The following is a 25,123-nucleotide window of genomic DNA, read 5'->3' on the forward strand; positions in this document are numbered from 1 at the left end:
CTGGTGGTTAGAGCAGGGGGAACTGGGAGTCAGGACGCCTGGGTTCTCTCCCCAGCTCTGGGAGTCTGTGAGTGAGAGCCTGATACCCATGGCGATGCAGCCGATTCACACCAGCTGGGGTGTGACTCCCAGCGACACAATTACGGGGTGTGGGAAACTGAGGGATCTGGGATTGTGACATCAACCTATTTATGGCACACCCAATACAAAAGGATTTATTTTGGTTTTTATTACTTAGTATCTGTATTAAATTGGCAGCTACAGACAGAGATTGGGCCCTGCTGCCAAGCTCCCCGGGGCGCTGCACAGGCCACCCTAGCAGAAATCAGGGCCCCATGGTGCCGGGGCTGCAACGATCTCCTCCTGACCAAAATCAAGGCCCTTGCTGCATCAGGTTCAACCCAGGTCCACCCCTCCCGCACAAACGAGATTGTGGCCCCCATCACACCTGGCACTGCACAGACCCAGCAAAAGAGCCTGTCCCCACTCTGCAGAGCTTCCTGGCAAAAGCAGGAGCCTTCTTCCCATTTCCCAGCTGGGTAAACTGAGGCCCAGCAGGATGTGATGTGGCCCACATGCAGTGTCAATGGCAGAGCCAGGAAATGAAGCTGCTGGTGCCCCAGAAGTGGGGGGGGGGGCAGGTTTGCAGTAGATAATGAATTGGAGACGAACCCCAAGTACGAGGCTGTAGCTGGGAGGGCTACTGCAATGCCTGGACATACATAGCACTGGTTCATGCAGCTGCGAATTCCCTTGCCCCTTCTGCTGGCCATGTTTCTGAAGCAGTGTCGCAAAAATGGGAGAGGGGCTCCAGGGATGCCCCCAAAAGAACCAGAGGACTGGAAACCCCTTGACATTGCTAGAGGTTCCAGGTAGGAGGTTTTAATCATGTGGGAGCTGATCCCTAGGCGCTAACTTCTGGCATACGCCTAGTGTGGGCTGGTACAGGGAAGCCTGAGGGCTGGAAACCACCCGTGGCCTTGGACATGGCTGGGATGTGGCCTCGTAGTAGCTGTCCCATGGTTAAATATACACCTTTTCCTAGCGTGGAGGCAGCCATGTTTTGCCACGCTAGATTCCCCCAATACACACATAGCTCGCCCATTATTTAGGCCCACCCGGCATTTAGGGACCATGTTGCCCAGTCCCGCAGGCTGCTGTTGGGTGGTGACAAATGTTTGGGGTTTGGATGGAATCGGAGCAGCGTTATTTTATCCCTGTATTTGGCCCCGGGGTGGCCACTGCTGGAAGCCTGTGTCCAGTTCTGGTGCTCATCATTCAAAAAGGATGCTGCTAAATTGGAGAGGGTCAGAGAAGAGGCAAGAGCCCGGTTAAAGGATTAGAAACCCTGCCTCATAGCGAGAGATTCCTGGGGCTCCATCAATTTAGCTTAACAGAGAGACGGTTAAGGGGTGACTTGATAAACTGATCATCAAGCATTCGTCCATCTAGCAGACTCCTGGGTACCATCCCCAGCTCTTCAAACATGCCCCGCCAGGCTCAAAGAAAGAAGAGATCTCTCTAAGGATAGCAAAGCGCTATGCATTTTGGGAAGGGCTATTAAACCTTCATGGTTTAAAGCAAACTCTAGCTATTCAAGCCCAGAAGGAGACCAAATGTGGAAGATAAATTTTCCTAGAGCTGGGGGGGTTCTTGTACTTTCATCTGCAGCTGCTGGATTTAACCTGTTTCGGAGAGTGGACTTAGATGGACCATGGTTCTGATCCCATCTGGGAATGACCAAACTCGCACCTAGAGTGGGACAAATGCTGGATTTTTTCGTTCGTTGGCAATTCTGAAACACTGGGGGGGGGGGGGGGGGGGGGGGAAGGAGGCGGAAATGGTTGAACTGAACATTTTTGGTGAATTGAAAAGTCAACAACAACAACAAAACCATTCGTGGGACCCAAAACGTAGCAGGTTGGAGCACTTTTTTCTATGCTTCTGTTTTTAAAAAAAGAAAGAAACGGAACATTCCAGATCGAAAAACGGAAACATTTCGGCTTGGGAAAACGTCTGGCTAAAATGTTTCGATTCAACGCTGAGCATGCTGTTCTGGTTTGGAATGCTGGAAAGAAAAGGTAAAGGAAACTCAGAAAGAAAAATTTGGCATTGAAAATTGGAAACATTTTATTTTGCAAAGGACAGAAGAAAAAAATGTTGTTTCAATTTTCTTTCAGCCTCTGGTGGTTCCCCCCCATTCCCCATTCGATGAGCAAGAAGAGTTCCTCTCAGCTGGCATTTTACGCTAATCAAGCCAAGCTCCTGGCTCTCCAGTCCCCTGATCCCCACAGCAGCTTCTCTGCACCTGGCCCTTTCATTCTTCAATATGGGGGGACCAGACCTGGACACAGGATTCCAGATGAGGTGGGATCAATATTCCCTGATCTCAGTTGGAAATATCTCGCCTCACCCATCCTAGGATTGCTTTGGCCTTGTTCCCGGCTGCATCACACTGGCGGCTCGTTGTCAATGAACAAACGCACCCACACGTTTCTCCTCCTGTGTCAATTCCAACCAATGAGGCTCCCCCCACCCCCGGTGTAGAGCAGAGTTTCTAAGGCTACAACCTGGCATTTTGTCCTATTAAATTTCATCTCATTTCTCCCATCCCACCAACTCTTCTCATAGGATAGTCTCATCTTCTGTTGTATGGACGATGCCCTCCCAACTTCTGTGTCATCGGCAAATATCATTAGCATGCTCCTACTTTTTTGTGCCAAGGTCATTAAAGTTCTAGTCCAGGTTGGCCTATCCATGTCCCATTCCGGTTTCGGCCGTTGCTGGAGAGGAGTAAACGTTGGATGGCTCTCGACCCAGTTCGGCCAATCCCATGTCCTCTTTGGTTCTGGCCATCATGGGTGAGAGCCTAGGCCGTATGGCCCTCGGTTATGATCCATTCTGGCCAATCCTATATTCTAGTTGGTCCTGGCCACCCTTGGAGAGAGGAGACTAGGCCTGAGGGTCCTTGGTTTTGCGCCAGCCTAAAACTGGACCTCTAAGAGATGTGCTCTAGTTCAAACACCAGATACGGACTGGATGTGGGAGTCATTGGGTGTGGAGTCCTCCAGCTGACATAGTCCCTGAGGCCGGGCTAGATGGGCCCCGCTAGGTGGGCCTCCGTAATGACCTCCTTCAGGCTGTGTGGGTCCTGCGGTGCCTCACCAGGTGGGAGCTCTGCCCAAAGTTCTTGCCGCACTCCGGGCAGCCGTAGGGGCGTTCGCCAGTGTGGGTAATTTGATGGCGCACCAGGTCGGAGCGCCAACGGAACTTCTTCCCGCACTGGCTGCAGCCGTAGGGCCGATCCTTGCTGTGGGAGGCCCGGTGCCTGGCCAGCTCTGAGCTGTGGTAGAAACTCCTGCTGCACTGGTGGCAGCGGTGGGATCTCTCTGCCCCATGGATCCGCAGATGACGGGTGAGCTGGGAGCCCCGGGAGAAGCTCTTCCCGCACTGCGGGCACTGGTGAGGTCTCTCGCCAGTGTGGGTCCGCTGGTGAGCAAGGAGGGCGGAGCTCTGGCGGAAGCTCCGCCCACATTGGGAGCAGAGGTGAGGCCCCTGGATTGGGTGTGAGCCAGACGTGGCATCAGGGTCACGGGCAGGCTGGGTGGGTTCCCTTGATGGCTGGGGGACATCTGCCCTATCCTGACTCCTGGGAGCCTCCTCCACATCCGATTTTCGGGAGCAGGAGCTGGGCACTTTGACCTCCGTGCGACCCTTATGCTGCACATTCGCCTCCTCTGTCCCAGCTCCTGCTGAGGAACGAGTAGCAGAGACCACAGGTGAGGGGACATGAGAGGGCTGGTAGGTTCCTGCTTGCCATGCCCCACAACCCCCCGCCCCTCACTCGCCCTCCGCCTGTACCCACAACCCCCCGCCCCTCACTCGCCCGCCGTCCTTACCCACAACCCCCCGCCCCTCACTCGCCCGCCGTCCTTACCCACAACCCCCGCCCCTCACACGCCTGCCGCCTATACCCACAACCCCCCGCCCTCACTCGCCCTCCGCCTGTACCCACAACCCCCCGCCCCTCACTCGCCCGCCGTCCTTACCCACAACCCCCCGCCCCTCACTCGCCCGCCGTCCTTACCCACAACCCCCCGCCCCTCACACGCCCGCCGTCCTTACCCACAACCCCCGCCCCTCACACGCCCGCCGCCTATACCCACAACCCCCCGCCCCTCACTCGCCCTCCGCCTGTACCCACAACCCCCGCCCCTCACTCGCCCTCCGCCTGTACCCACAACCCCCCGCCCCTCACTCGCCCGCCGTCCTTACCCACAACCCCCCGCCCCTCACTCGCCCGCCGTCCTTACCCACAACCCCCGCCCCTCACTCGCCCGCCGTCCTTACCCACAACCCCCCGCCCCTCACTCGCCCGCCGTCCTTACCCACAACCCCCGCCCCTCACTCGCCCGCCGTCCTTACCCACAACCCCCCGCCCCTCACTCGCCCGCCGTCCTTACCCACAACCACCTGCCCCTCACTTACCCACCACCTGTACCCAAAAACCCCCGCCCCTCACTTGCCTGCCGTCCTTACCCACAAACCCCTGCCAAGACCCCTGCTGTCCTTTCCCACAACCCCCTGCTCCTCACTCACTCGCCCGCCACCTGTACCACAACCCTCCACCCCCACTCACCCGCCGTCCTCACCCACAACCCTCTGGGGCTAGCACTAACCCCCTTCCTACGGTTCTATCTCCTTGTGTCAGCCCCCCCACTGCACCCAGTGCCCCCCATGTCTGCCACTACCGCCCTGCATGCTCCCAGCACCCCTCCGCAACCCCTCCTCTCCCACCAGTGCTTTGCCCGGAGGCGTCAGCCCAAGTGCCCCAAGTCCCCTCCATACCCGGGGGCAGTTGGGGCTCGTCCTTTGGGATGCAGGGCAGCTCGGGGCCGGTCCGGCTGAGCGTCACCCCCTCCTGGGGATGGGGCAGCGGAGGGGCGGGAGCGTCCCATGCTGCTCCAGCACACGGTGTCTCCTCCACGCTGCCTTTTTCCACCTTCACCCGCACGGTGACCTGGGAAGGTGTCATGGTGGAAACAGGACGTGAGGGGTAATGACAACACTCCACAGAGTTACACGTCCATGGGGAGCACAGACTGTCACTCATTTCCTGGGGGAGCTGCAAATGCTTCATAATGCCCCCAGCTCTGCCACTGCACTACCCACAATGCCTTGGAAGCACCTGGCCTGACCTCCCACCCAGCTCTCCCTACCCACAATGCCCTGGGGGAGGCACCTAGCGTGACTCCTCCCACCCTGCTCTCCCTACCCACAATGCCTTGGGGGAAGCACCTAGCCTGACCCCCCCACGCACTCTCCCTACCCACAATGCCTTGTGGAAGAGGCCAGACTTCACCTTTGCTCTCCATACCCACAATCCACTTGGGGTGACAGCACCTCTCTGGCCCCGCCGGTCGCACCACCTGCCCCAAGCCCCGCCCAGCCCACTCCTCTGTCCCCTCTTGCACCTGCTGCTCCCACATCCCGGCCTCCGGCCGTCCCCGCTGGAAGCCCTCGGCCAGGGCCACGGCTTCGGCACAGGTCTCAGGCCCTCGTTCCCAAACCCAGCTCTGCATTTCCCCCGGCAGGATGCTCAGGAACTGCTCCAGGACCAGCAGCTCCAGGATCTGCTCCTTGGTGCGGCGCTGGGGCTCCAGCCAGCGGCGGGAAAGCTCCCGGAGCTGGGCCCACGCCTCCCGTGGTCCCCCGGCCTCCTGGTAGCTGACCCCTCGGAAGCGCTGGCGCCACCTCTCTGCTGCAGCCTTGCCTACTCCCAAGATGGCTGCCTTGCCGACCCCCAAGATGGCTGCCTTGCCATAATCTTTGGTGTCTCCGGCCTCCAGGCTGCGGTAGGCCTCGCAACTGAGGGTTGGCGTGAGTCGTGTCAGTTGCTCTTCCAAGATGGCCGCCTTGTCCATGCCCAAGATGGCTGCCCTATCGGATCCCAGAATGGCAGCCTTCCCATACTCCTTGGCAGCATCTCTAGCCTCTAGGCCACGATAGGCCTCGGCGCTGAGGGTGGGCGTGAATTGCGTCAACTGCTCTCCCATGATGGCCGCCTTCTCATAACCCTTGGCATCTCTGGCCTCTAGGCTCCGGTAGGCCTCACCACTGAAGGTTGGCGTGAGACGCGTCAATTGCTCTCCTAAGATGGCCGCCTTGTCCACACCCAAGATAGCCGCCCTCTCTGCCCCCAAGATGGAAGCTTTCCCATAATCCTTGGCATCTCCAGTCCCCAGGCTGCGGTAGGCCTCACTGCTGAGGGTTGGTGTGAGTCGTGTCAACTGCTCTCCCAACATGGCCACCTTGTCCACTCCTGAAATAGCCGCCCTATCCACCCCCAAAAGGGGAGCCTTCCCATAATCCTTGGCCTCTCCCGCCTCTAGGCCACGATAAGTCTCGCTACTGATGGTTGGCGTGAGTCGCATCAACTGCTCTCCCAAGATGCCAGCTTTGTCCACCCCCAAAATGGCCGCCCTATCCACCCCCAAAAGGGCAGCCTTCCCATAATCCTTGGCATCTCCAGCCTCTAGGCTGCAATAGGCCTCGCTGCTGAGGGTTGGTGTGAGTCGCGTTAACTGCTCTCCCAAGATGGCTGCCCTCTCTGCTCCCAAGATGGCTGCCTTCACTTTCCCATAATCCTTGGCATCCCTGGCTCGTGGGCTGCTGAATGCCTCCCCTCCGAGTGTCGGCGTGAGTCGCGCCAAGCGCTCCCCTCGGGGCCACGGGCAGGTTTCGGCCACTTGCCCGAAGAGGGCGCTGTTGTCTGGCAGCGTCGGGCTCTCCCAGGGGGGGACGACCTCCAGGGGTGACCGTTGCCCCCACCAGCATTGGGGCATTTCCTCAGGCCGAGCCTGCTGGGGAGCCGCCCACCTCAGCAGCTCCCCAATGGTCCCAGCCTGCACCAGCCACGGAGCCTTGCTGGCTGCCTCCCACTCCCAGCCTGGCTCCGGGCCTAGTGGCTCCGGCTCCTCCATTTTCACCCGAGGCGCCACCGTCTCCTCCAGCGGATACAGGAAATGGAGGCCCAGAGCTGGGGGGGGCACCTCTTGAGTGGCGGCCATTTTGTTCGCTCAGCAGGGGAGGGGGCTGAATCTCCACTCTGACTCTCGATCCCCAGTGGTGGCTTCTTTGTGGACTGGTTGGGAGCCTCCGGGCCACGGGCCACGTCCCTACGGGGCCCGTGCTGTGCTCAGTCCCTCTACGGCTGATCCCACTGCTCACACCAAGTGGACCAGATAAGGTGATCTGGGGTTCAAGGAGGGACACGCCAGCTCTTTCCTGCATTGTAAAGGAGAAACAAACAGCAATGTAACCAGAAATGAGACAGACAGGAGAGAAGGGCTTGAGATTTTGTGGTTAGAGTGGGGGGCTGGGAGCCAAGACTCCTGAGTTCTATCCCCGCCTCTGAAAAAGTTTTGCCATTTGGTATTTTTCCTCAATCCCCAGCTCCTGGATTCTTAAGACAGTGAGAAATTCCAAGTTTCAGTCAAAAATAAAAGAAATAAGTTTCTAGCCCATGGAAAAACAGAGAAAAGCTTGAAACCAGGAGACCCAAACTTGGTTCACAAAGCGCAAGGCCAAGAAAAAGCCCCAGTGGCTGTTATTCCGTTAAATAATATCATGACTTATTACCCAGCTCAACGGCTCTGTGGGCACTAAATCATGATTTGGGGCAGGCTGGGTGGGCCAACGCGGCAGACGGGCTGTGCTTTCTGTTACGGGGTGGCCTAGCAAGCATATGCTGGGCTGTGTGTGCTAGGTGCTGGACAGACAAACAAAGAAGGCAGTGCCTGGCTCCCGGCCCCCCTGCTCTAACCACTAGCCCCCACTCCCTTCCCAGAGCTGGGGAGAGAACCCAGGAGTCCTGGCTTCCTTCCCCCACCCCCGCTCTAACCACCAGACCACACTCCTCTCCCAGAGAGCCCAACCACTAGACCCACCCGGAGCTGGGGGTAGAACCCAGGAGTCCTGGCTCCCAGCCCCCCGCACAGAGAACCCAGGAGTCCCGGCTGGCGGAACCGGGCCGGGCCGGGCCGGGCCGGCCGGTACCTGCGGCGGGCCGGGCCGGGCCGGGCCGGGCGGCGGGTGATGGAGCAGGAGCAGGCGAGGAGGGAGCGAGGCCGCCGGCGGGGCGGGCCGGGGCGGGGGGGCCGGGCTGGCTGGGGCCGCGGGCCCGGCCCCGGGCTGCGGGCGGCCACTGGCTGGAGCGGCTGCCACTCACTCCGCGCCCGCCAATCAGCGCCGCGCAGGGAGCGAGCCTGGGAGCAGCAGCGCTGGGGCCGGGTCCCCCCGTATCCCCGCCCCCCGGGCCGGGCTCCTCCCTCCCCCCCACCCCGGCCTCGCCCCGCCTTCTCTGGCCCCGCCCGGCCCCGGGGGGGCGGCGCAGGCAGACGGACGGACAGACTGAAGGACGGACGAACAGAACTGGGGTGCGGGGGGAACGGGACGGACAGACAGACAGACACAGAGGGCATGTTGTGGAGGGGTGGCCAGGGGTGACCTAGACAGACAGACAAGGCAGAGCGGACAGAACTTAAACCGATGGAGAGGCATGACAGACAGACAGACAGACAGACGTCGCACAGAGAGAGCACGCGCTCGGCACAGTCTGGACAGTCATCTGGTGACAGACAGACAGAGAGAGTCTGAACAGACAGACAGTACAGACAGACTGACAGGCACCATCTAGGTAGATACAGCAATGACTGACAGTGACAGGCATGCCTAGACAGACAGACAGAATAAAGATACACAGGCACAACAGAATCTGGACAGACTGACACAGCACAGACTGATGGACAGGCACAAGTTAAACAGACAGGAACAATCCAGCCAGGCCTTCAGGCACAGTGGAGACAGATGGGCAGACCCAGCCTAGACAGATGGACCGGCAGAATGAGGATAAAAAGACACAATGTAGACAGACAGACACAACACCGATAGATGGACAGACACATCCTAGACAGATGGACAGACACAATACTGATAGACACAACATGGACAGACGGACAGATACTGAGACACAATATAGATAGAGGCACAGTCACAGCTTAGATAGACGGACTGACACAATACAAACAGATGGACAGACACGGTATAGACAGATGAGCAGACACAATATAGCTAGACGGATACAACTTAGACAGGCGGAATATTACGAACGGGGAACGGCCCTGACAGACGGACAGACCAATCCGTGATTGCACCCCCCAGCCCCCGCTCTGCTTGTTGTTTCATGGGGATTCACACTAGGTCCGGCAAGCCATGCAAACGCCCTCCTGGTGTATGGCGCACATTCGAAGAATCCCACCCACGAAGCAGATCGACCCTGGGTTTCTCTTCCATTTGCCCATCGGTATTTCCCTGGCTCCCAGCCCCTGCCACTCAGCAGAGCCTTCGCTGCCTGTCCATACCTCGATTCGGTCCGTATTGATGCACTGAGCTAGGAGGAACGGTGATCTAGTAGGTGAGATTCTGGATTGGGACTCACGATGCATGGGTTGTATCCTTGGCTCAGCCTCAGAGTCCATGTGTGACCTTTTTCTGCCTCAATTTCCCCATCTGTACAACGAGGATAACGACACCAACCGCCTTTATGAACAGCCTTGGGGGAACTCGATTATTTTTCATAACAGAAAATATCAATGTTTATTTTTAAGCATTTTATTTTCAATTCTTCCCACTTAAATTGTCACAGGTGTGCAAAATTATGGGGTTTATGGGTTCTTGCCCCCATTTTCAACTATTTACATTTTCACAGTTGCAGACAATTATCGGGGCGAATGAGACGATAATTATTTAATGACAGCAGGCATCTGACTGAAAGAGTTAAAAGCTTTATAAATCATTACAACAAATTGTCAACGTCATGTCTCAAAATCTGCCAAGTAAATATCCTTCCATCAATCTCTAAGAAGTTCTAAAACAGCATTTTTCTTACTTTGCCTAGCTGTAAATTCTGATTATTATCCATGGAAATATGTTTTCATCAGCTAGTGTGTCTATGATGAAATTGACACTAACCCACATTCAGAGATAAAAATCTAATATATGAAACATTTAGATTTTACTTTGGTTTCAAAACTTGGTTTCTTTCATGTGATTAAGTTCTAACAGCAAACTTTAAGCAGTCGAAAGTGTAATGAAATGATTTGATCTAAATTAAACATTTTTGATTGTCCCAAAATGAAATGTTCTCAAAAGCTGCCCTTTCATGGAAAATTAATTTTGCTTTTGTTTTACATATTTGGAATGAAAACACATTCCAAAATCACAGAATTTTCCACAAAACAGAATATTCAGGTTCCCACATATAATCGTTAACCTGCAGAACAGAAATTGCCAAGGCCTAGAGCTTAGTAGGTGTCATAGGCAAAAAACCAAACTATCCAGGGTTAGACAAGAAAGGGTTAAAAATCACTGGCCGTGGTGTTATACTCATGCTTCAGAACTCAGAATAACCCCTAGCTGAGGATGGCCAGGAACCCTATTTTTCCTGGCATCTTATGCAAGAGCTGTCCAGTACGGGGTGTCCTTTGTACATTCTTCTGAAGCAGCTTGGACTAGCTATTATCAGAGATCAGGTAACAGGCTAGATGGGCCCCTGGGTCTGATCTGGGGGGACAGGGAGGAGGCGGGATACCAGCATAGATGGGGCCATTGACTCTGGGTCTTCCTGCCCATGAGAGTCACAGCTGATTGGAAAGAAAGAAAGAAAGAAAGAAAGAAAGGATATTGGTGGGGGGGTTTCACCTAAACAATTTAGAACAAAATGACAAAAACTAAGAGGTTTTTCCACAAAAATGTTTAGAAAGAAATGAAAAACACATTAGATTTGTTTCCTGCAACATTTGTAAAGAAAAGACAGAAGCTCAATATTTCTCCCTCATTTTTTTTATAAAGAATGACAAAAATTGGGGTTTCCCACAAAAAATTAGAAAAGATTGACAAAAACTGGTGTTCTTCCTACCAAAAAACGTTTAGAAATAAATGACAAACAATGGATATTCCCCCCTCCAAAAATAAAATTGGTCAAAAAGAATTGCAAAAATCCATTTTTTTCTGCAAAAAAAAAAAAAGGGAAAAAATGACAAAAATTGAGAAGTTCTCCACAAAAAATTTTGAGAAGGAAATTGTAAAAAGTAGGCTTGTTCCGTCCAAAATTTAGAAAGTAATGGTTTGTTTTTAGCCACTAGATGGCGCTAAGACCACATGCCAAAGTCCACGGAAGCCAATGGGAATGCTCCTGCTGCCCTCCTGCCCCTGCCCACAATCCCCTGGGTGAGGCGGCCTGTCACCCTTACCCTCAATCCCCCATCAGGAGGGAGATGGCCTCACTGCTGATGGTTGGCATGAATCGTGTCAATTGCTCTTCCAAGATGGCTGCCTTGCCTCACCCAAGATGGCCACCTTTGCCGTCCCCTGACTCTTGACATCGCCAGCCTGCTGTAGGCTCTGGCGCCGAGGGTTGGCGTGCGTCGTCACACATGCTTTTCCAAGATGGCTGCCTTACCCTCACCCAAGATGGCCGCCTTCGCCGTCCCATGATTCTTGGCGTCTGGCCTCCAAGCTGCCATTCTGCCTTGCTGCTGACAGTTGGCGAGAGTTGCATCAACTGGCCTCCCAAGATGGCCTCCTTTGCCTGCCCATAATCCTTGGCATGCCCGGCCTCCAGGCCACGGTAGGCCTTGGCACCACTGATTGGCCTGAGCCCTTTCACCTCCTCTCCCAAGATGGCTGCCTTGCCCTCATCCAAGGTGGTCGCTTTCCCTGTCCCATAATCCTCGCTGTCTCTGGCCCGCAGACAGCTGTAGGCCTTGGCACCAAAGTCACGCCAAGCTCCCCTCAGGGTGACGGGCAGCCAGACCTTGACATCATCCCAGGCCGATGTCCCCTTTCAGGCTGGGCCTGCAGAACCTTCCACCACTGGACCTCCCAGTGCTGGGGCGGCTCCTTGGGCTGGACCTGCTTGGGGGCTGCCCACGGTGGGGCCTGCACCACCAGCGGGGCCTCGCCAGTGCCCCCAACCTGCAGAGCGGACCCAGCGTTGGCGTCTCTGGTGTGGCAGCCATCTTGTCCTGCACCGCAGGAGTATCCCAGCCCCATGGCATGGCGGGTGACTCACTGGAGGAGGAACTGGGGCGCCCTGCTGGGGAGAGACAGGAAGGTTAGAGGGCTATGGAAATGGCAGTGGCAACCCTGGAAAGAGCCCAGGCCCTACCCAGTACCCCCCCCCACTCCCCCCTCCCCCCGTCTACAGTCTTTTACTGCAGCCCCCTACTCCCATCCAGTCCCTCCCAGCTGGGCTAGAACGCAGGAGTTCTGGCTCCCAGCCCCCCTGCTCTAACCTCTAGACACCGCTCCCCTCCCAGAGGCAGGGAAAGAACCCAGGAGTCCTGGCTCCCAGCCCCGCCTGCCCCAAGGCCACCTCCGTTCACACTCTCTCATTAAGCACTGCCTGTCTGGTGCCAACCCGACAGGTCGGAGTTGCCCAACCGGTTCCCGGTGCCGGCGGGGTGAGGGTGGGATGCATCATCGGAAGCCCCCACACAACCTCCACCGACTGCTCTCCCCCCAGAGGCAGCAGACGCCTTGCCCCACCCAGCACCAAATTCCAGCTCCCCTCCCAGAGCTGGGGAGAGAACCCAGGAGTCCTGGCACCCAGCCCCCTCCCCCGCCCTCGCCTCCCAGAGCTGGGGAGGGAACCCAGGAGTCCTGGCTCCCAGCTCCCCTCCCCCTCGCCTCCCAGAGCTGGGGAGGGAACCCAGGAGTCCTGGCTCCCAGCCCCCCTCCCCCTCGCCTCCCAGAGCTGGGGAGGGAACCCAGGAGTCCTAGCTCCCAGCCCCCCTTCTCTAACCCACCCAGGGCCCAAGCATAACTTTTTCAGGCCTAGCACAAACTTGTAACAAGGAACCCCTCCCACACACATACCCATGGGGGTTGCAGCCTGGGTTGGGCCCCTCAGGGCCTCCGGGCCCCTGTAAAGTGTATCCTTTCCCCCCCATGTGGGGGTCTGAACCCACCAGGCCCCACTCCCCTTCCAGAGCCAGGGAGAGAACCCAGAAGTTCTGCCTCCCAGCCCCCTCTACTCTAACCTGCTAGCCCCCACTCTCCTAGGAATAGAACCAAGGAGTCCTGGCTCCCAGCCCCCCTTCCATCTCAGAGTCGGGAGGAACCCAGGAGTCCTGGTTCCCAGCCCCTTTGAGCCCCACTTTAACCCACTAGACCTGACCCCCATCCCAGAGCTGGAGATAGAACCCAGAAGTCCTGGCTCCCAGCCCCTCCTGCTCTAACCACTAGACCCCACTCCCCTCCCAGAGCTGGGGAGAGAACCCAGAAGTCCTGGTCAGCGCTGCTTGCGGGGGAAGAGCACCCCCTGCTGGAGAGACATCCTCTCATCTCCTGTACCCTGAGCCCTGGGGTCCCCCCAGTGCCTAGGGGTTGGGGAGATGGGGTTTGGGTAGCAGGGCGGGGAGGTTGTTTGCTAATCTCCCCATGGGTTCCAGCGCGGGGTGCTAGGTGAGAGCTGGTGGGCCCGTTCCGTGGTGTGACAGGCTTCTCTGGCAGACTGTCCCTCTTTGCTGTGCGGGGTGTGACGTGTGTCCCGGGTGCCCTGCTTGGGGCCCATTCTGGGCTAGCCGAGACCTGGCCGCTGCTCGAAAATGAAGTCAGTTGCGTCTACACTGAAAGACTGCACCAGCACAGCTGCGACTCTGCTTCTGGAGCGCTATGCATGTAGACAAGGCCGGGGGGCTGGCGGCAGATAAGAACTTGCTTGATGGGTTTGTGTAGCTGGCCTGTGTGTGTGTGTGTGCCCCCACAGCAGGCGTGGGGCAGCGGAGGGATGGGTGTGAGCGTATGCGGAGTGGGGGCTAGTGGTTAGAGTCGGAGGGCTGGGAGCCAGAACTTCTCGGTTCTATCCCAGGAGTCTGTGTGTGTGATTCTCTCTTCATCACGCTCCCAGCCCCCACCTGCAGCCTCCATCGCTTCCCTTCCCACCCCCTCTCCCTGCCCCACAGGGGATTCTGGAGCCTCCATTCCCAGAGCAGGTTCCCACAGGCCCTGACTCCCAGCCCCTTTGTTCTCCCTGCACAGAAACCCCCGGATACCAGTCGCTTAGACGGGCCCACCCCACCACCAGACCCCCAACCCCCCAGCTCTGCCAGTACCCTCAATCCGGACCCACAGCCCCCTGCTAGCCCACACTGCATCCCCCCAGGGTTTAGTGGGTTGGAGCCGGGGGCGGGGGGGATGGACTTGGCAGCCAGGACTCCTGGGTTCAATTTCCATCTCTGGGAGGGGAGTGGTGTCTAGTGGTTAGAGGGGAGGGGCGGGGGCTGGGAGCCAGGACTCCTGGGTTCTCTCCACAGCTCTGGGAGTGGAGTCTAGGGGTTGGGGGGGAGGCTGGGAGCCGGGACTCCTGGGTTCCTCTGTCCTCGGGCTTGGAGGCCGGGCGGAGCTGGGGCCGCTCCCACTCAGCCGCCTGGCCGGGATCCCAGGCAGGGCTCGGATTTCAAGGGCCGCGGCCGGGGATGCGAGGCGGCGTGGGCCCTCCCCGTGGGGGCGAGGGGGTGGGAGCTGGGCCGTCCCGGGGGGGCGGGGAGGCTCCGTGTCCCGACTCCCAGGACGGGGCTGCCTGGAGACAGGGGAATGGAGCAGGCAGAGGCCAGCAGGGAGCCGTGCGCCCCTTGTGCTGGGCATCGGACCCTGCCAGCCCCCTAGCCCGCCTCTTGCTACCCCCCCGGGGCAGGGCAGGTGGGAAAGGGGGCGGGGGGTCTGGATCGGAACCAGCTTCGGGACAGAACCCAGCGGGGAGACGGTATCGCAGGGGAGAGCGGATCAGAACCAGAACCGGCTCCGCGGGATCCACTGGGCTCGAGAACTGTTCTGAACCAGACCTGACCCCATACAGGACCTGCTGGGGTCATAGCCCACTGGGTAGATTGGAGCTACTGGGATTCAGAGCTAAGTGGAGCCAGAACTGAGCCGGCACCCGATCCATTTGGCTCCAGACCCTCTACGTGTCCGGGAATCCACAAGGACCAGAGCCCAGCAGCCCCCGCTCTGGATGGGAGACGGATCCCCTGAGGACAGGCAGAAACTCAGACCAGAATTTCCCCCTGGAGCCGGGCAGTAGGAGTGGGATCCGCTCCGGAAAGGATTCGCTCATGAGAGGATCCAGCTGGGACCAGATTCCACGTTCTCTCCAGAACCCATCTGGGGCTTGATCTGTCCAAGCACAGGATCCGTGGGGAGAACGGCCTGGCCAGGACTTGAGATCCACTGGGGATCCTGGATCTCCAAGGACGACAAGATTGCCACTGACCTGGGGAAAGTAGATCCTGCTCCTTCCCCAGCTGCAGGCTCTGCCAGGAACTGGGGAGATTGACTGGGGATCTACTTCGCCCCACTGACTTGGGAGAGGCTCCCCTGCAGTGACCAGATCCATTGGGATCCCAGGAGCACTGGATCTCTCCGGCCCCCACCCTGGCGGCCCCATTGGATAAGAGAGCAGATCCCCGCGCTTGCTGTCCCTCTTCTGGTGGGGCCGCTTCAAGTCGAGATGTTCTGGATTCAGGGTTTCCTGCTGCTGTTCCTGCAGAGCTCAGCCAGGCTCCGGGGAGAAGGTGAGTCCCTGCCTCTGACCTCAGGACTCCTGGGTTCTCTCCCCAGCTACAGGAGGAGAGTAGGGTCTAGTGGTTAGTGCCGGGGAGGGGGGGAGGGAGTCGTTGGGAATCAGGACTCCTGGGTTCTGGCCCTGGAGATCTCCAAGCTGCAGTTTGCCATGCAGGAGTTAACCAGGGGCACATGGGCAGGACAGAGAGCAGCGTGACACCCCTGCAGGGGGGTTTTGGAGGGTGAGGGCCATAACTCTCAAAGTCCCCACTCCCCAGAGACTCCACTTACCAGCCTGAACCCCCCCGGAGGAGGAGGGCAAGGCTGGGTGGGGCTGTCAGTGGTGGAAGGAGGCTCCCCGGCCTGCCAGCCTCCCACCAGCCCCCACCCCACTCAGCTGCCAGGCTCCCCAGAGGGGAAAGATCCCGTGGCCCAGTCCCTGACCCCCTGGGGCCAGAGGGCCCAGCCAGTACCGGGTTCTGTAGAGAACACCGTTTGCTGGGGCCCAGTGAAAGAAACCTGCTAAGCAGGGCTGGGTGGGGTTACAGGTTGGCAGGGCAGACGGGGAAACACACAGTGCTGTGGGGCAGGGGCCTTGGTAGGAGGTGCTGTGGGGCAGGGAGTGGGACAGGGGGCTGTGTCGTGTTGTGGGGTGTGGGGGACCAGATGGGGTGCGTCATACCTTGAGGGGTGGGGGGTTCCATGCATCCATGTGACCCCCTCACTTCTCCATTCCCCTCACTCCATCCATCCCCACACACCCCTCCATCTATCTCCCCCCCAAGCTCTCTGGGTCAGTGGCAGTTCTGGCCCAGTTTACCATCCCAAAAGGATAGGGGGCTGGCCAGGCCCCTGGCGGGCTATGGGGAGTCCCCACAAATTTATTTCTCCTGGCAGCCGGGACAATGGAAACTCGGGGTCCCATCAGCCTCGGGTTGGGGGCATAGATGATCTGGGAGCTGCTACATTTTATAACACAGAACAAACGTCTGAAAACTGAGTCGAGGTTGGGGCATCTCTGCTTGGCACAGACCAGAGCCAGCTGCTCTAACCACTAGACCCTACTCCTCTCCCAGAGCTGGAGGAAAACCCAAGAGTCCTGGCTCCCAGCTTCGCTGCTCTAACCCACTCCTCCCCTCTCAGAGCCAGGGAGAGAACCCATGAGTCTGGGCTCCCCTACTCCTCTTTTTCCGTCCCCTCCAGAGTGAGCCCCATTTCTTACCACTCCCCTCCAGTGTGCCCCCCAGGCTCCCTGCTGGGAGTTAAGGCTGCAGACAGCTGCACGGACCAGCTGCCAGGCGCCAGGCAAGCTACCGCCTCCTGCGGCGGGCTCCGCGCCCGCCCCACAAAGCCCCCTGTGAGGGATCGGAGCCCCCCATGGCGCCAGCCACCTGTCTGTCATAATGCTGGCTATTTTCATGCACGGCAACAGGTGGGACTGGTCCCCAGAGCCCCGGGTCTGCCATGAGGGCTCAGAAACAGGGAGGTGTGTGTGTGGGGGGGTCCGGTTACAGGGCTGGGGGGACGATCCTGCGCTGGAGAAGGGGAACGGGCTAGATGGCCCCAGTGGGGCATCTCCTCTGCTGGGGAATAGACTGAATCATAGAATCCAGAAGTCCCAGCTCCCGGCCCCCCTCCTTCTCTCTGCTTCCACCCACTAGTCCCTACTGCCCTCCCAGAGCTGAGGACCAAATCCCCAGCCCTGGGAGGGGAGTGGGATCTAGTGGTTAGAGTGGAGGTGGGGGGGCAGGGAGCCAGGATGCCTGGGTTCTGGACAGCGAGTGGGGTCTTCGCCCTGTGCTCTGCATGGGTCGCCCCCCCACATCCTGTTTCCTGTGCCATTGACCTGGTGTGTGGCAGGGCTGCCTGCCCCCATGCCTCCCCCCCCCCCCCCCCACTAGCATCTCTCAGCAGGAGAGGCCCCAGCTGCTCCAGCAGCAGCTGTCATAGCCCTTCCAGATGTGGCAGGCCATGAAATGGGCCCGGATGGATCCCTCACCAGTCCCCACCCAGCCCCAGCTCTGCTGCCAGGAGTCTGAAAAAGGCACAGACACCTGCCCTGCTCTAGCCACTGGACCCCAATCTCCTCCCAGATCCAGGGATGGAACCCAGGAGTCCTGGCTCCCAGCCCCCCTGCTCTAAGCATTACCTGGTAATCACCTGCTGTTCATAAGCTGATCTATGTATTCTCTATCAAGAAGGATCATCTGGACTGTCTGCTCTCCCAGCAGAGATGAAGCCACCTCGCCCGTCCCCACCCAGAGCAGCGTGGGCCTTGACAATCCGGTCCTGTCCCACCTAACTCCTCCATTCCTTCATGGCCCCAGAGCGAGACGTGTCTTCTGAGTCCTCCCCGGGGCGAGCCAGGGCTCTGAGCCATCTCTCTGCTTGCTCGGCAGCGTCTTCTCGGAGCCCTTCACACCCAGTCATTAATTATAACCTCCCTGCCTGCCTGGGAAGGCCTCCCCATTTCATGCCCCTTTGAAGAGCTCCGGAGCTGGTGCCAGGCCCTCGGCTGGCTTTTCCAGAAGTGCCAGCCAGAGACAGAAGCATGTTTCCGGTTGCCCATCGCTCAACTTGCCAGGCCTTTGGATGGTCCTTTGTGCGGTGAACCTCTTCCCCATCATTCAGCCTTCCTTCTGTCTAGAAGATGAGGGTTGGAAGGAACCTCAGGAGTCATCTAGTCCCACCCCCTGCTCAAAGCAGGACCAACCTCAGCTAAACCATCCCAGCCAGGGCTTTGTCAAGCCAGGCCTTAAAAACCTCTAAGGATGGAGATTCCACCACCTCCCTAGGTAACCCATTCCAGTGCTTCACCACCCTCCTAGGGGAAAGGTTTTTCCTGATATCAAACTTAGACCTCCCCCACTGCAACTTGAGACCATTGCTCCTTGTTCTGTCACCTGCCACCACAGAGAACAGCCTAGCTCCATCCTCCCTGGAACCCCTCTTCAGGTAGTTAAAGGCTGCTATCAAATCCCCCCCTCACTCTTCTCTTCTGCAGACTAAACAAGCCTAGTTCCCTCAGCCTCTCCTCATAAATCTTGTGCTCCACCCCCTAATCATTTTTGTTGCCCTCTGCTGGACTCTCTCCAGTTTGTCCACATCCTTTATTTAGTGGGGGGCCCAAAACTGGACACAATACTCTAAATGTGGCCTCCCCAGTGCCGAATAGAGGGGAATAATCACTTCCCTCCATCTGCTGGCAATGCTCCTACTAATGCAGCCCAATATGCTATTAGCTTTCTTGGCAACCAGGGCACACTGCTAACTCATATCCAGCTTCTTGTCCACTGTAACCCCCAGGTCCTTTTCTGCAGAACTGCTGCCTAGCCCGTTGGTTCCCAGTCTGTAGCTGTACATGGGATTCTTCTATCCTAAGTCCTTGATCCTCCATGCATCCATCTATCCCTCCATCTTCTAAGTTCCTCCATTCTTCCTTTTCATCCCTCCAGCATCTCAACATCTTCATCCCTCCTTTCATCCCTCCATCTTCCCTGTTGTCCTTTCTCCATGCAAACCCTCATCTTCTTCCATCGATTTCAAACACCTTAAAGCCAGACAGCACCATCTCCTCTAACCCCCCATGTGACCCAGGGAGGAGACTTTCACCCTGTTTTTCCCGGATTGAACCTGGTACCGTGTGTGTCGATTGAGGGCTGCTCCTTGCTCCAGCGTTTTGGCGACACAAGTCGGCGTTCTGGCAACCGAACCGTGGCAGCATGCACACTCTGGCGCTCCTCCCGCTGTTGCAACTCCCCAGCTTCGGCGACAACATAGAGCCACCTCGGCGAGAGGCGCAGAGCTTTGTGCGGCAAAGATAGAGCGACAAGGTGTCCATGTGGATGTAACTGGGCTCCAGGAGCTATCCCACAATACCACCCTGACCGCTCTGCTCCCCGGTTTGAACTCCGCTGCACTGCATCCAGCCACACCGGCATGCGCCCCTCCCTGGTCAAAGCCCGGGCAAGTTTTGAAATTACCCAACGTGGAGCTCTCACGCTGGCTCCCGGCAGCCAACAAGCTCCTGCCTGGACTGCTGGGGAGATGAGGGTCTGTGGGAAAACTCAGAGGGAATCAGCCCTGTTCTCCCATGGCCGGCATGCAGGCAGTGTGGGCTGCTGGAGGAGGGGGGAGAGACCTCTGATGTGCTGTGCAGAGCCAGGGAGGGAGCTGGGGGCTGATGTTGGGGTGTCCCCCTCCTCCCGCCGCGGTCCAGTTCCCTGCTGAGCTGGGGGGCACAGGTGGACGCCATCTGTCTGTGCACCAGGCTCTGCCTCAGGATTGGTTGCTTCTGGCTGCTGTTTGATTAAAGAGGCAGAGTTTGGACACACTCACTGTCCCCCAGCACACGCTGTCTCTGTGTGTGTCTCTCACACACACACACTCCCTGTCATACACTTCCCTCCCCACACATACACACACTTCTGTGGGCTTCTTGTGTGTGTGTCCAAACGGCAGCTCATCTGAGAGGGCAGTTGAGAAGCAGCCGTCAATCTGGTAGGATGCCCCTGGCGTGATGGGATTCAGAAACCTTCATCGTGCAATGTTGCGCCTGCCCCGTGCAGCTTTGCAAACCCTTCCCAAAGCCCCCTGCCTGCAACCACACAGGGGGAACAGCTAAACACAGCGCACTGTGCCCCGTGGCGATGTAAGAGCCGGTGGTGCGAATGCACGCCACGGATGTGAGGCGTGCCGTGGGGACGTGCCACAGCGGTTTAATCACAGCAGTGGCCGTACGCCGGCCTGACTTGTGTCAGCAAACCTCTGGCATGAAGACGAGGCCTACATCATGCAGGGAGAGCTCCAGTCTTGATGTGAAGCCAGCATGTCCCCTGGCTAATCACCTGCGCTGTTGAAAATCTGGTGCCTTATTTCTAGGCTGAATTCGTCTGGCTTCAGCATCCAGAAACTGGTTCTTGCTCCGCTTTTCCCCACGCTGTCTGAAGAGCACTTTAACAGCTGGGATTTTCTCGCCGTGAAGGCGCTTTACGCATCACGGTCAAGTCACAGTGAAGTCCCTGGCTTTCAGGCATTTTCTCCAGCCCCCGGATCATTTTCGTGACTCTTCCCTGCCCCTTCGCCTGTCTTCCAACCTCCTCTAGAAGATGTGCACCCCAGCAGTGGGCGCCGTGTTCCAGTGCCGGCCTCATCGCTGCTGTCAAGTCACCTCTGCTCCCACTCGTGGCTGCTCTGCTGATGCGTCCCAGGGTTGCTTGCGACCTTCTTGTCATTGGTGGCTTCTCTGACGCTTCCTCTTCCCCTGTCACCCTCATCTTCTCCGGTACGCCCACCTGCTGTCAGCGGGGGACGTGTGTTCTCTCTCCGCACGCTGCCCCAGGCCAGCTCAGCAGACCTTGCTAATACCGCCCAGCAGGAAGGAGCATAGGCACAGTTGGTGGCAAAGGCACCCAGCCGGGCATGTTGCCCTCAAGACACGGGCCTAGCGCCCTGGCTACGGGGTTACAGGTATGCAGACACAGGAGTGCTCGGTGGCAAGGCCCCTGCTCCACGCTCTCTCTTTCCTACATCATTCACTGTGGCCTTCTTTCACGGTCCACCCTCAGCTGCTGGATCCCATAGGGGTGCTGGACAAGCTGGCAGTTTCTGGCCAGTGGACTCCATCCATCGGTCGACCCCGGGCTTCCTCCTCCAGCCAGCGTTGTCTGGGGGAGGAGGCAGCCCATGGTCCTTCGTTCCTCACGGTGCCGCCACCAAAATATTCCTCCAGCCTCTTTTCCCCTACATCAGCCATCCCAGCATGGAGCAACCAGCAACAAGGCTGCCAGGTAAAGAACCCAGGAGTCCTGCGGTCCTCACCTGGTGTAAACCAACACAGCTCCATTGGCTTCAAGATGGCAGGATTCCTGGGGTCTAGTCTGGGAAGGGAGAGGGGTCTAGTGGGTTAGAGAAAGAGGGGCTGGGAGCCAGGACTCCTGGGTTCTCTCCCCAGCTCTGGGAGGGGAGGGGGTCTAGTGATTAGAGCAGGGTGGTGGGGAGCCAGGACTCCTGGGTTCGCTAACCACTGTCTCCTCCCCCAGAGCCCTCCGAATGCTTCACGGTGAATGGCGCCGATTACCGGGGGGCCCAGAACCGCACCTCCCCCGATGGCGGGGGTCAGCCCTGCCTCTACTGGAACCAGACCCAGAAACACGCCTACAACACGGCCAAGTACCCCCACGGGGAGTGGGGCCTGGGCAGCCACAATGCCTGCCGGAACCCGGACGGGGACGTCCAGCCCTGGTGCTACGTCCTGGAGACAGAGGAGGGGGTCTACTGGAAATACTGTGACATTCCCACCTGCCACAGTGAGCGCCGCGGCGGGTGGGGGGGGGGGGCCGGCAGAGGGGCGCCAGGCTGCAGGGGGCGAATGGGGGGACTCGTTACCCCTAACCCTGTCTCTCCTCCCCTTAGTGCCCGGGTACCTCGGCTGCTTCTTAGACTCGGGCAACCCCCCGGCTCTGAGTGGAAGCAGTGGTTCCTCCAGCAAACTCACCATCCAGGTCTGCATCCGATACTGCCGGAAGAGAGGGTACAAGGTAACCACCCCCCACCCAGCTGGCGGCTGCCCCCTGCCTGGGGCTGGATGGGAGCCAGCGCCCCCTGGAGAGGGGGACTGGCCGGGCAGGTGGGCTTAACCCTTTGTTTCCCGCAGTTTGCCGGCGTGGAGGCCGGGTGCGCCTGCTTCTGTGGCAATGAGGGGGACCTGCGGTGGGCCCAGCCCGTGGGGGCAGTGGAGTGCGACCAGGTCTGCTTCGGCAAGGCCAGCGAGCTGTGCGGGGGGGACGGCCGCATTGGGGTCTACGATGGTGAGCGGGGCCAGAAGGTGGAGGAGGGAAATCTGGGGGAGATGGGTACGGGCGCTGTGTTGCGGGGAGTGGTGTCGGAAGCCCAGTAGGGGGCACTCCCCCTGACCCCGATCCCCCCATGGGCTGCTGGGGGGCACTGTGCTGCAGATCAGCATGTGCCCGGATCATTAACCCTTTTGGCACCTCAACTCTGTTGCCTCCCCTCTTCTGCTCAAACCCTGCTCTCCCCTCCAGTCTCCGTGGGGGCCTGCCGGGGTAACTTCAGCACCCCCTCGGGAGTCATCTACTCCCCGGATTTCCCAGATGACTATGGCCCCGACAGCAATTGCTCCTGGGTCCTGCACCCACCGGACTCCGGCGCCTTAGAGCTCCGCTTCCAGATCTTCGAGATCCGGGACCCCAAAGACCGGCTGGAGCTGTGGGATGGGCACAGCCACCGTCTCCTGGCACAGTTCGATGGGCATCACTGGCCTGGCCCCGCCCTCCTCCTCTCCACTGACTTCCTCGTCCTCAGCTTCCACTCCGACCAACTGCTGCATGCCCAGGGCTTCGCCGTGGCCTACCGGGGTGAGAGATGCGGCTGAGTCTGGGGCGTGCGGGGGCCATTTATATGGGCGCTCCTCACCGATGCTTAGATGTGGCATCTCTGGGGTGGGGCAGATGGGTAACGCCCACACAAGGTTCATAAACTGCAGCCACCTCAGCCTCTTGGATTCGGGGCAGGGGAGGGGTGGTTCTGGGTGCAGCTGCCTTTGAACTCAGATCCTCGTCCCAGGTGCTGCTAATGACGCCCTGGGGGCTGGAGCTGGGGTCTGTAATTAGGCACTGGGACACCTGCACGGTAAGGGGAGGCTGGGGCTGAGGCAGGGCTGTCGCTCCTGCAGCTGGAGCCGGGAAAATTCCCTCCAGGGAATCCCCTTCTCTCTAATCCAGCCCCAGAGTGCCAGGGTGGGGAACTCTGGGGGGGGAGGGGCACTCTCCCCTGCCCCACAGCGGCGCTAGGGGGCTCACGGCCGACTCTCTTTTTCCAGGAGTGAAGGGCCCCATGCTGGAGACCTTGGAGGGTGATTCCCGTACGTTGCCCAGTGACCTACTGCATCCGACCCCCTCGGAACAATTCAACTCCAGCTGGACCCACAGCGCCGACAACATAGCCATTGGGGCAGGAGGTGGGGAATGGGCCATGGGGCCTCTCCCCTCTGGGGGGCGCTAGCTCCGATCCGGCCCCAGGACAGGGACTGCCTGGCTTGGGTGGGGGGAGAATGGGACACGGGGCCTCTTCCCTCTGAGGGGGTTGGCTCCCAATCCCTGCCTTACTGCACTTCTATATCCTGCCCGAGGTTTCCACCCACACGCGCTGGACTTTGTCAGCCATTTTTGTAGCACCCATCTAATCCCTCTCTCTTCCTGCTCTGCCAGGCTGGGTGATGTACACAGCTTCTGGGGCCTTCCTCCTCATGCTCCTCATCATCTCGTACCACCTGCGGAAGAGGTGAGGTCCCCCGGGATGGGTCTGGTGGGTTAGAGCTGTGTGGGGTGGGGCTGCGAGCCTGGACTCCTGGGTTCTTTCCCTAGCTCTGGGAGGGGAGTGGTGTCTAGTGGTTAGAACAAGGGGGGGCTGGGAGCCAGGACTCCTGGGTTCTTTCCCTGGCTCTGGGAGGGGAGTGGGGTCTAGTGGTTAGAGCAGGGGAGGCTGGGAGCCAGGACAACTGGGTTCTCTCCCTGGCTCTGGAAGAGGAGGGGGGGGTAGTGCTTGATACACCGCCCCCTAGTGGCTGCATCCAGCACTGCAGCACCCCCATCCCACCAGCTGTGGGTCTCTCTTGGCAGGACCTGCCTGTTTGTGCAAAAGAAGAGCGGGGGGCTGCCCAGCTCCTTCTCCGCTGCCACGGGCCCCCGGTGCCGGTGCCAGTGCCTGGCGGGGGAGGCCTGGGCTGTAGCCTATCGGCACACGGGCGTGCTGATCTGCACCGGTCACAGCTCCCGGCACCAGCTCCCTCTCTCCGGAGCCGATGATGAGGCCGCCTCCGACTGCGCCTGCCTGTGCCACAGCTACGAGAACCTGGCCCCCACCAGCCAGTCCTCTCTCAAGTCGCTCCTCTCCACCAGCTGAGCTGGGGGGCAGCCTGACCCCTGGGATTCTCCCCTAGGGAGAGACCACCTGAGCCGGGGTAGGCCAACCCGAAAGAGACTGCTCTGCAGCAGAGCTGGGGGGCCCCAGAGCCCCCAAGGGACTCCAGAAATGTGCCTTCAGGCCCCCACTGTCTGCTGCCCCCGGCAGCCTCCCAGCTCCACAGAGAGACTCCAGAAATGGGGGTTCATGCCCCACTCTCTCAGCAGCCCCCTGATGTTCCTCAGCCCCACAGAAATGGGGATCACATTCCCCAGTGTCTCCTTCTGCCCAGGAGCTCCACTGCCCCCCAAATGGACCCCCCCAATGGGGTGTATGACGCCCGGTGTCTGAAACAACCCCTGCAATCCCACCCACCGGAGACCTCATCCGAGGCCCTACAGATGCGCCCCAGATGAAGTTCCCGCCACCCCTTGACGAAGATGCTGGTTTGACCCACTGAAAGAAGTGGCGCCCCTCTGGTCCTGGGGCGGAGGACGAGATGGCTCAGGGGGTGGGGGATGGGACACAGGGCTTCCCGCTTCCCCCTTCCCCCCAGCAGAGGAGAAGTGCAGCCCCG

The 25,123-nt window shown here is 59.0% G+C and overlaps 2 protein-coding genes across 4 annotated transcripts; one reads left to right on the top strand and one right to left on the bottom strand.

Moving 5' to 3' along the window:
* Positions 1-2,105: 2,105 nt before the first annotated feature.
* Positions 2,106-8,164, bottom strand: LOC137164763 (uncharacterized). Of its 3 annotated transcripts, none has more exons than XM_067565700.1 (4): positions 8,059-8,164; positions 5,475-7,287; positions 4,849-5,020; positions 2,106-3,749 (listed from the first exon to the last, which is right to left on the bottom strand). In XM_067565700.1, the coding sequence occupies exons 2-4, from the start codon at positions 7,068-7,070 to the stop codon at positions 3,136-3,138; spliced, it is 2,382 nt and encodes a 793-aa protein (XP_067421801.1). In that variant the 5' UTR covers positions 7,071-7,287; positions 8,059-8,164; the 3' UTR covers positions 2,106-3,135. The 3 variants fall into 3 exon arrangements, with proteins under 3 accessions (XP_067421801.1, XP_067421799.1, XP_067421800.1); XM_067565698.1 differs by having other exon boundaries at positions 2,106-3,752; XM_067565699.1 differs by having other exon boundaries at positions 2,106-3,752; positions 7,950-8,082.
* Positions 8,165-14,660: 6,496 nt separating this feature from the next.
* Positions 14,661-24,791, top strand: KREMEN2 (kringle containing transmembrane protein 2). Its single transcript, XM_067565718.1, has 8 exons — positions 14,661-15,635; positions 21,666-21,932; positions 22,039-22,163; positions 22,280-22,433; positions 22,668-23,000; positions 23,465-23,602; positions 23,853-23,925; positions 24,264-24,791. Exons 1-8 carry the CDS (start codon positions 15,572-15,574, stop codon positions 24,544-24,546), a joined length of 1,437 nt encoding a protein of 478 aa, XP_067421819.1. The 5' UTR covers positions 14,661-15,571; the 3' UTR covers positions 24,547-24,791.
* The last annotated feature ends 332 nt before the right edge of the window (positions 24,792-25,123 follow it).

Source organism: Emydura macquarii, unplaced genomic scaffold, assembly GCF_026122565.2.
Source record: "Emydura macquarii macquarii isolate MOO-44397 ecotype Brisbane River unplaced genomic scaffold, CSIRO-AGI_Emac_v2 contig_2696, whole genome shotgun sequence".
NCBI lineage: Eukaryota > Metazoa > Chordata > Testudines > Chelidae > Emydura > Emydura macquarii.

What these genes read in the sequence shown, in the direction of transcription:
- LOC137164763 (XM_067565698.1), bottom strand. Translation starts at nt 7,070, where the DNA reads ATGGCCGCCACTCAAGAGGTGCCCCCCCCAGCTCTGGGCCTCCATTTC. An exon ending in CCGGGATGTGGGAGCAGCAG is followed by an intron (nt 5,021 to 5,474) that starts GTGCAAGAGGGG and finishes ACACCTTCCCAG; the next exon opens with GTCACCGTGCGGGTGAAGGT. An exon ending in CGAGCCCCAACTGCCCCCGG is followed by an intron (nt 3,753 to 4,848) that starts GTATGGAGGGGA and finishes CTCGTTCCTCAG; the next exon opens with CAGGAGCTGGGACAGAGGAG.
- KREMEN2 (XM_067565718.1), top strand. Translation starts at nt 15,572, where the DNA reads ATGTTCTGGATTCAGGGTTTCCTGCTGCTGTTCCTGCAGAGCTCAGCC. An exon ending in TGACATTCCCACCTGCCACA is followed by an intron (nt 21,933 to 22,038) that starts GTGAGCGCCGCG and finishes TCCTCCCCTTAG; the next exon opens with TGCCCGGGTACCTCGGCTGC. An exon ending in GCCGGAAGAGAGGGTACAAG is followed by an intron (nt 22,164 to 22,279) that starts GTAACCACCCCC and finishes TGTTTCCCGCAG; the next exon opens with TTTGCCGGCGTGGAGGCCGG.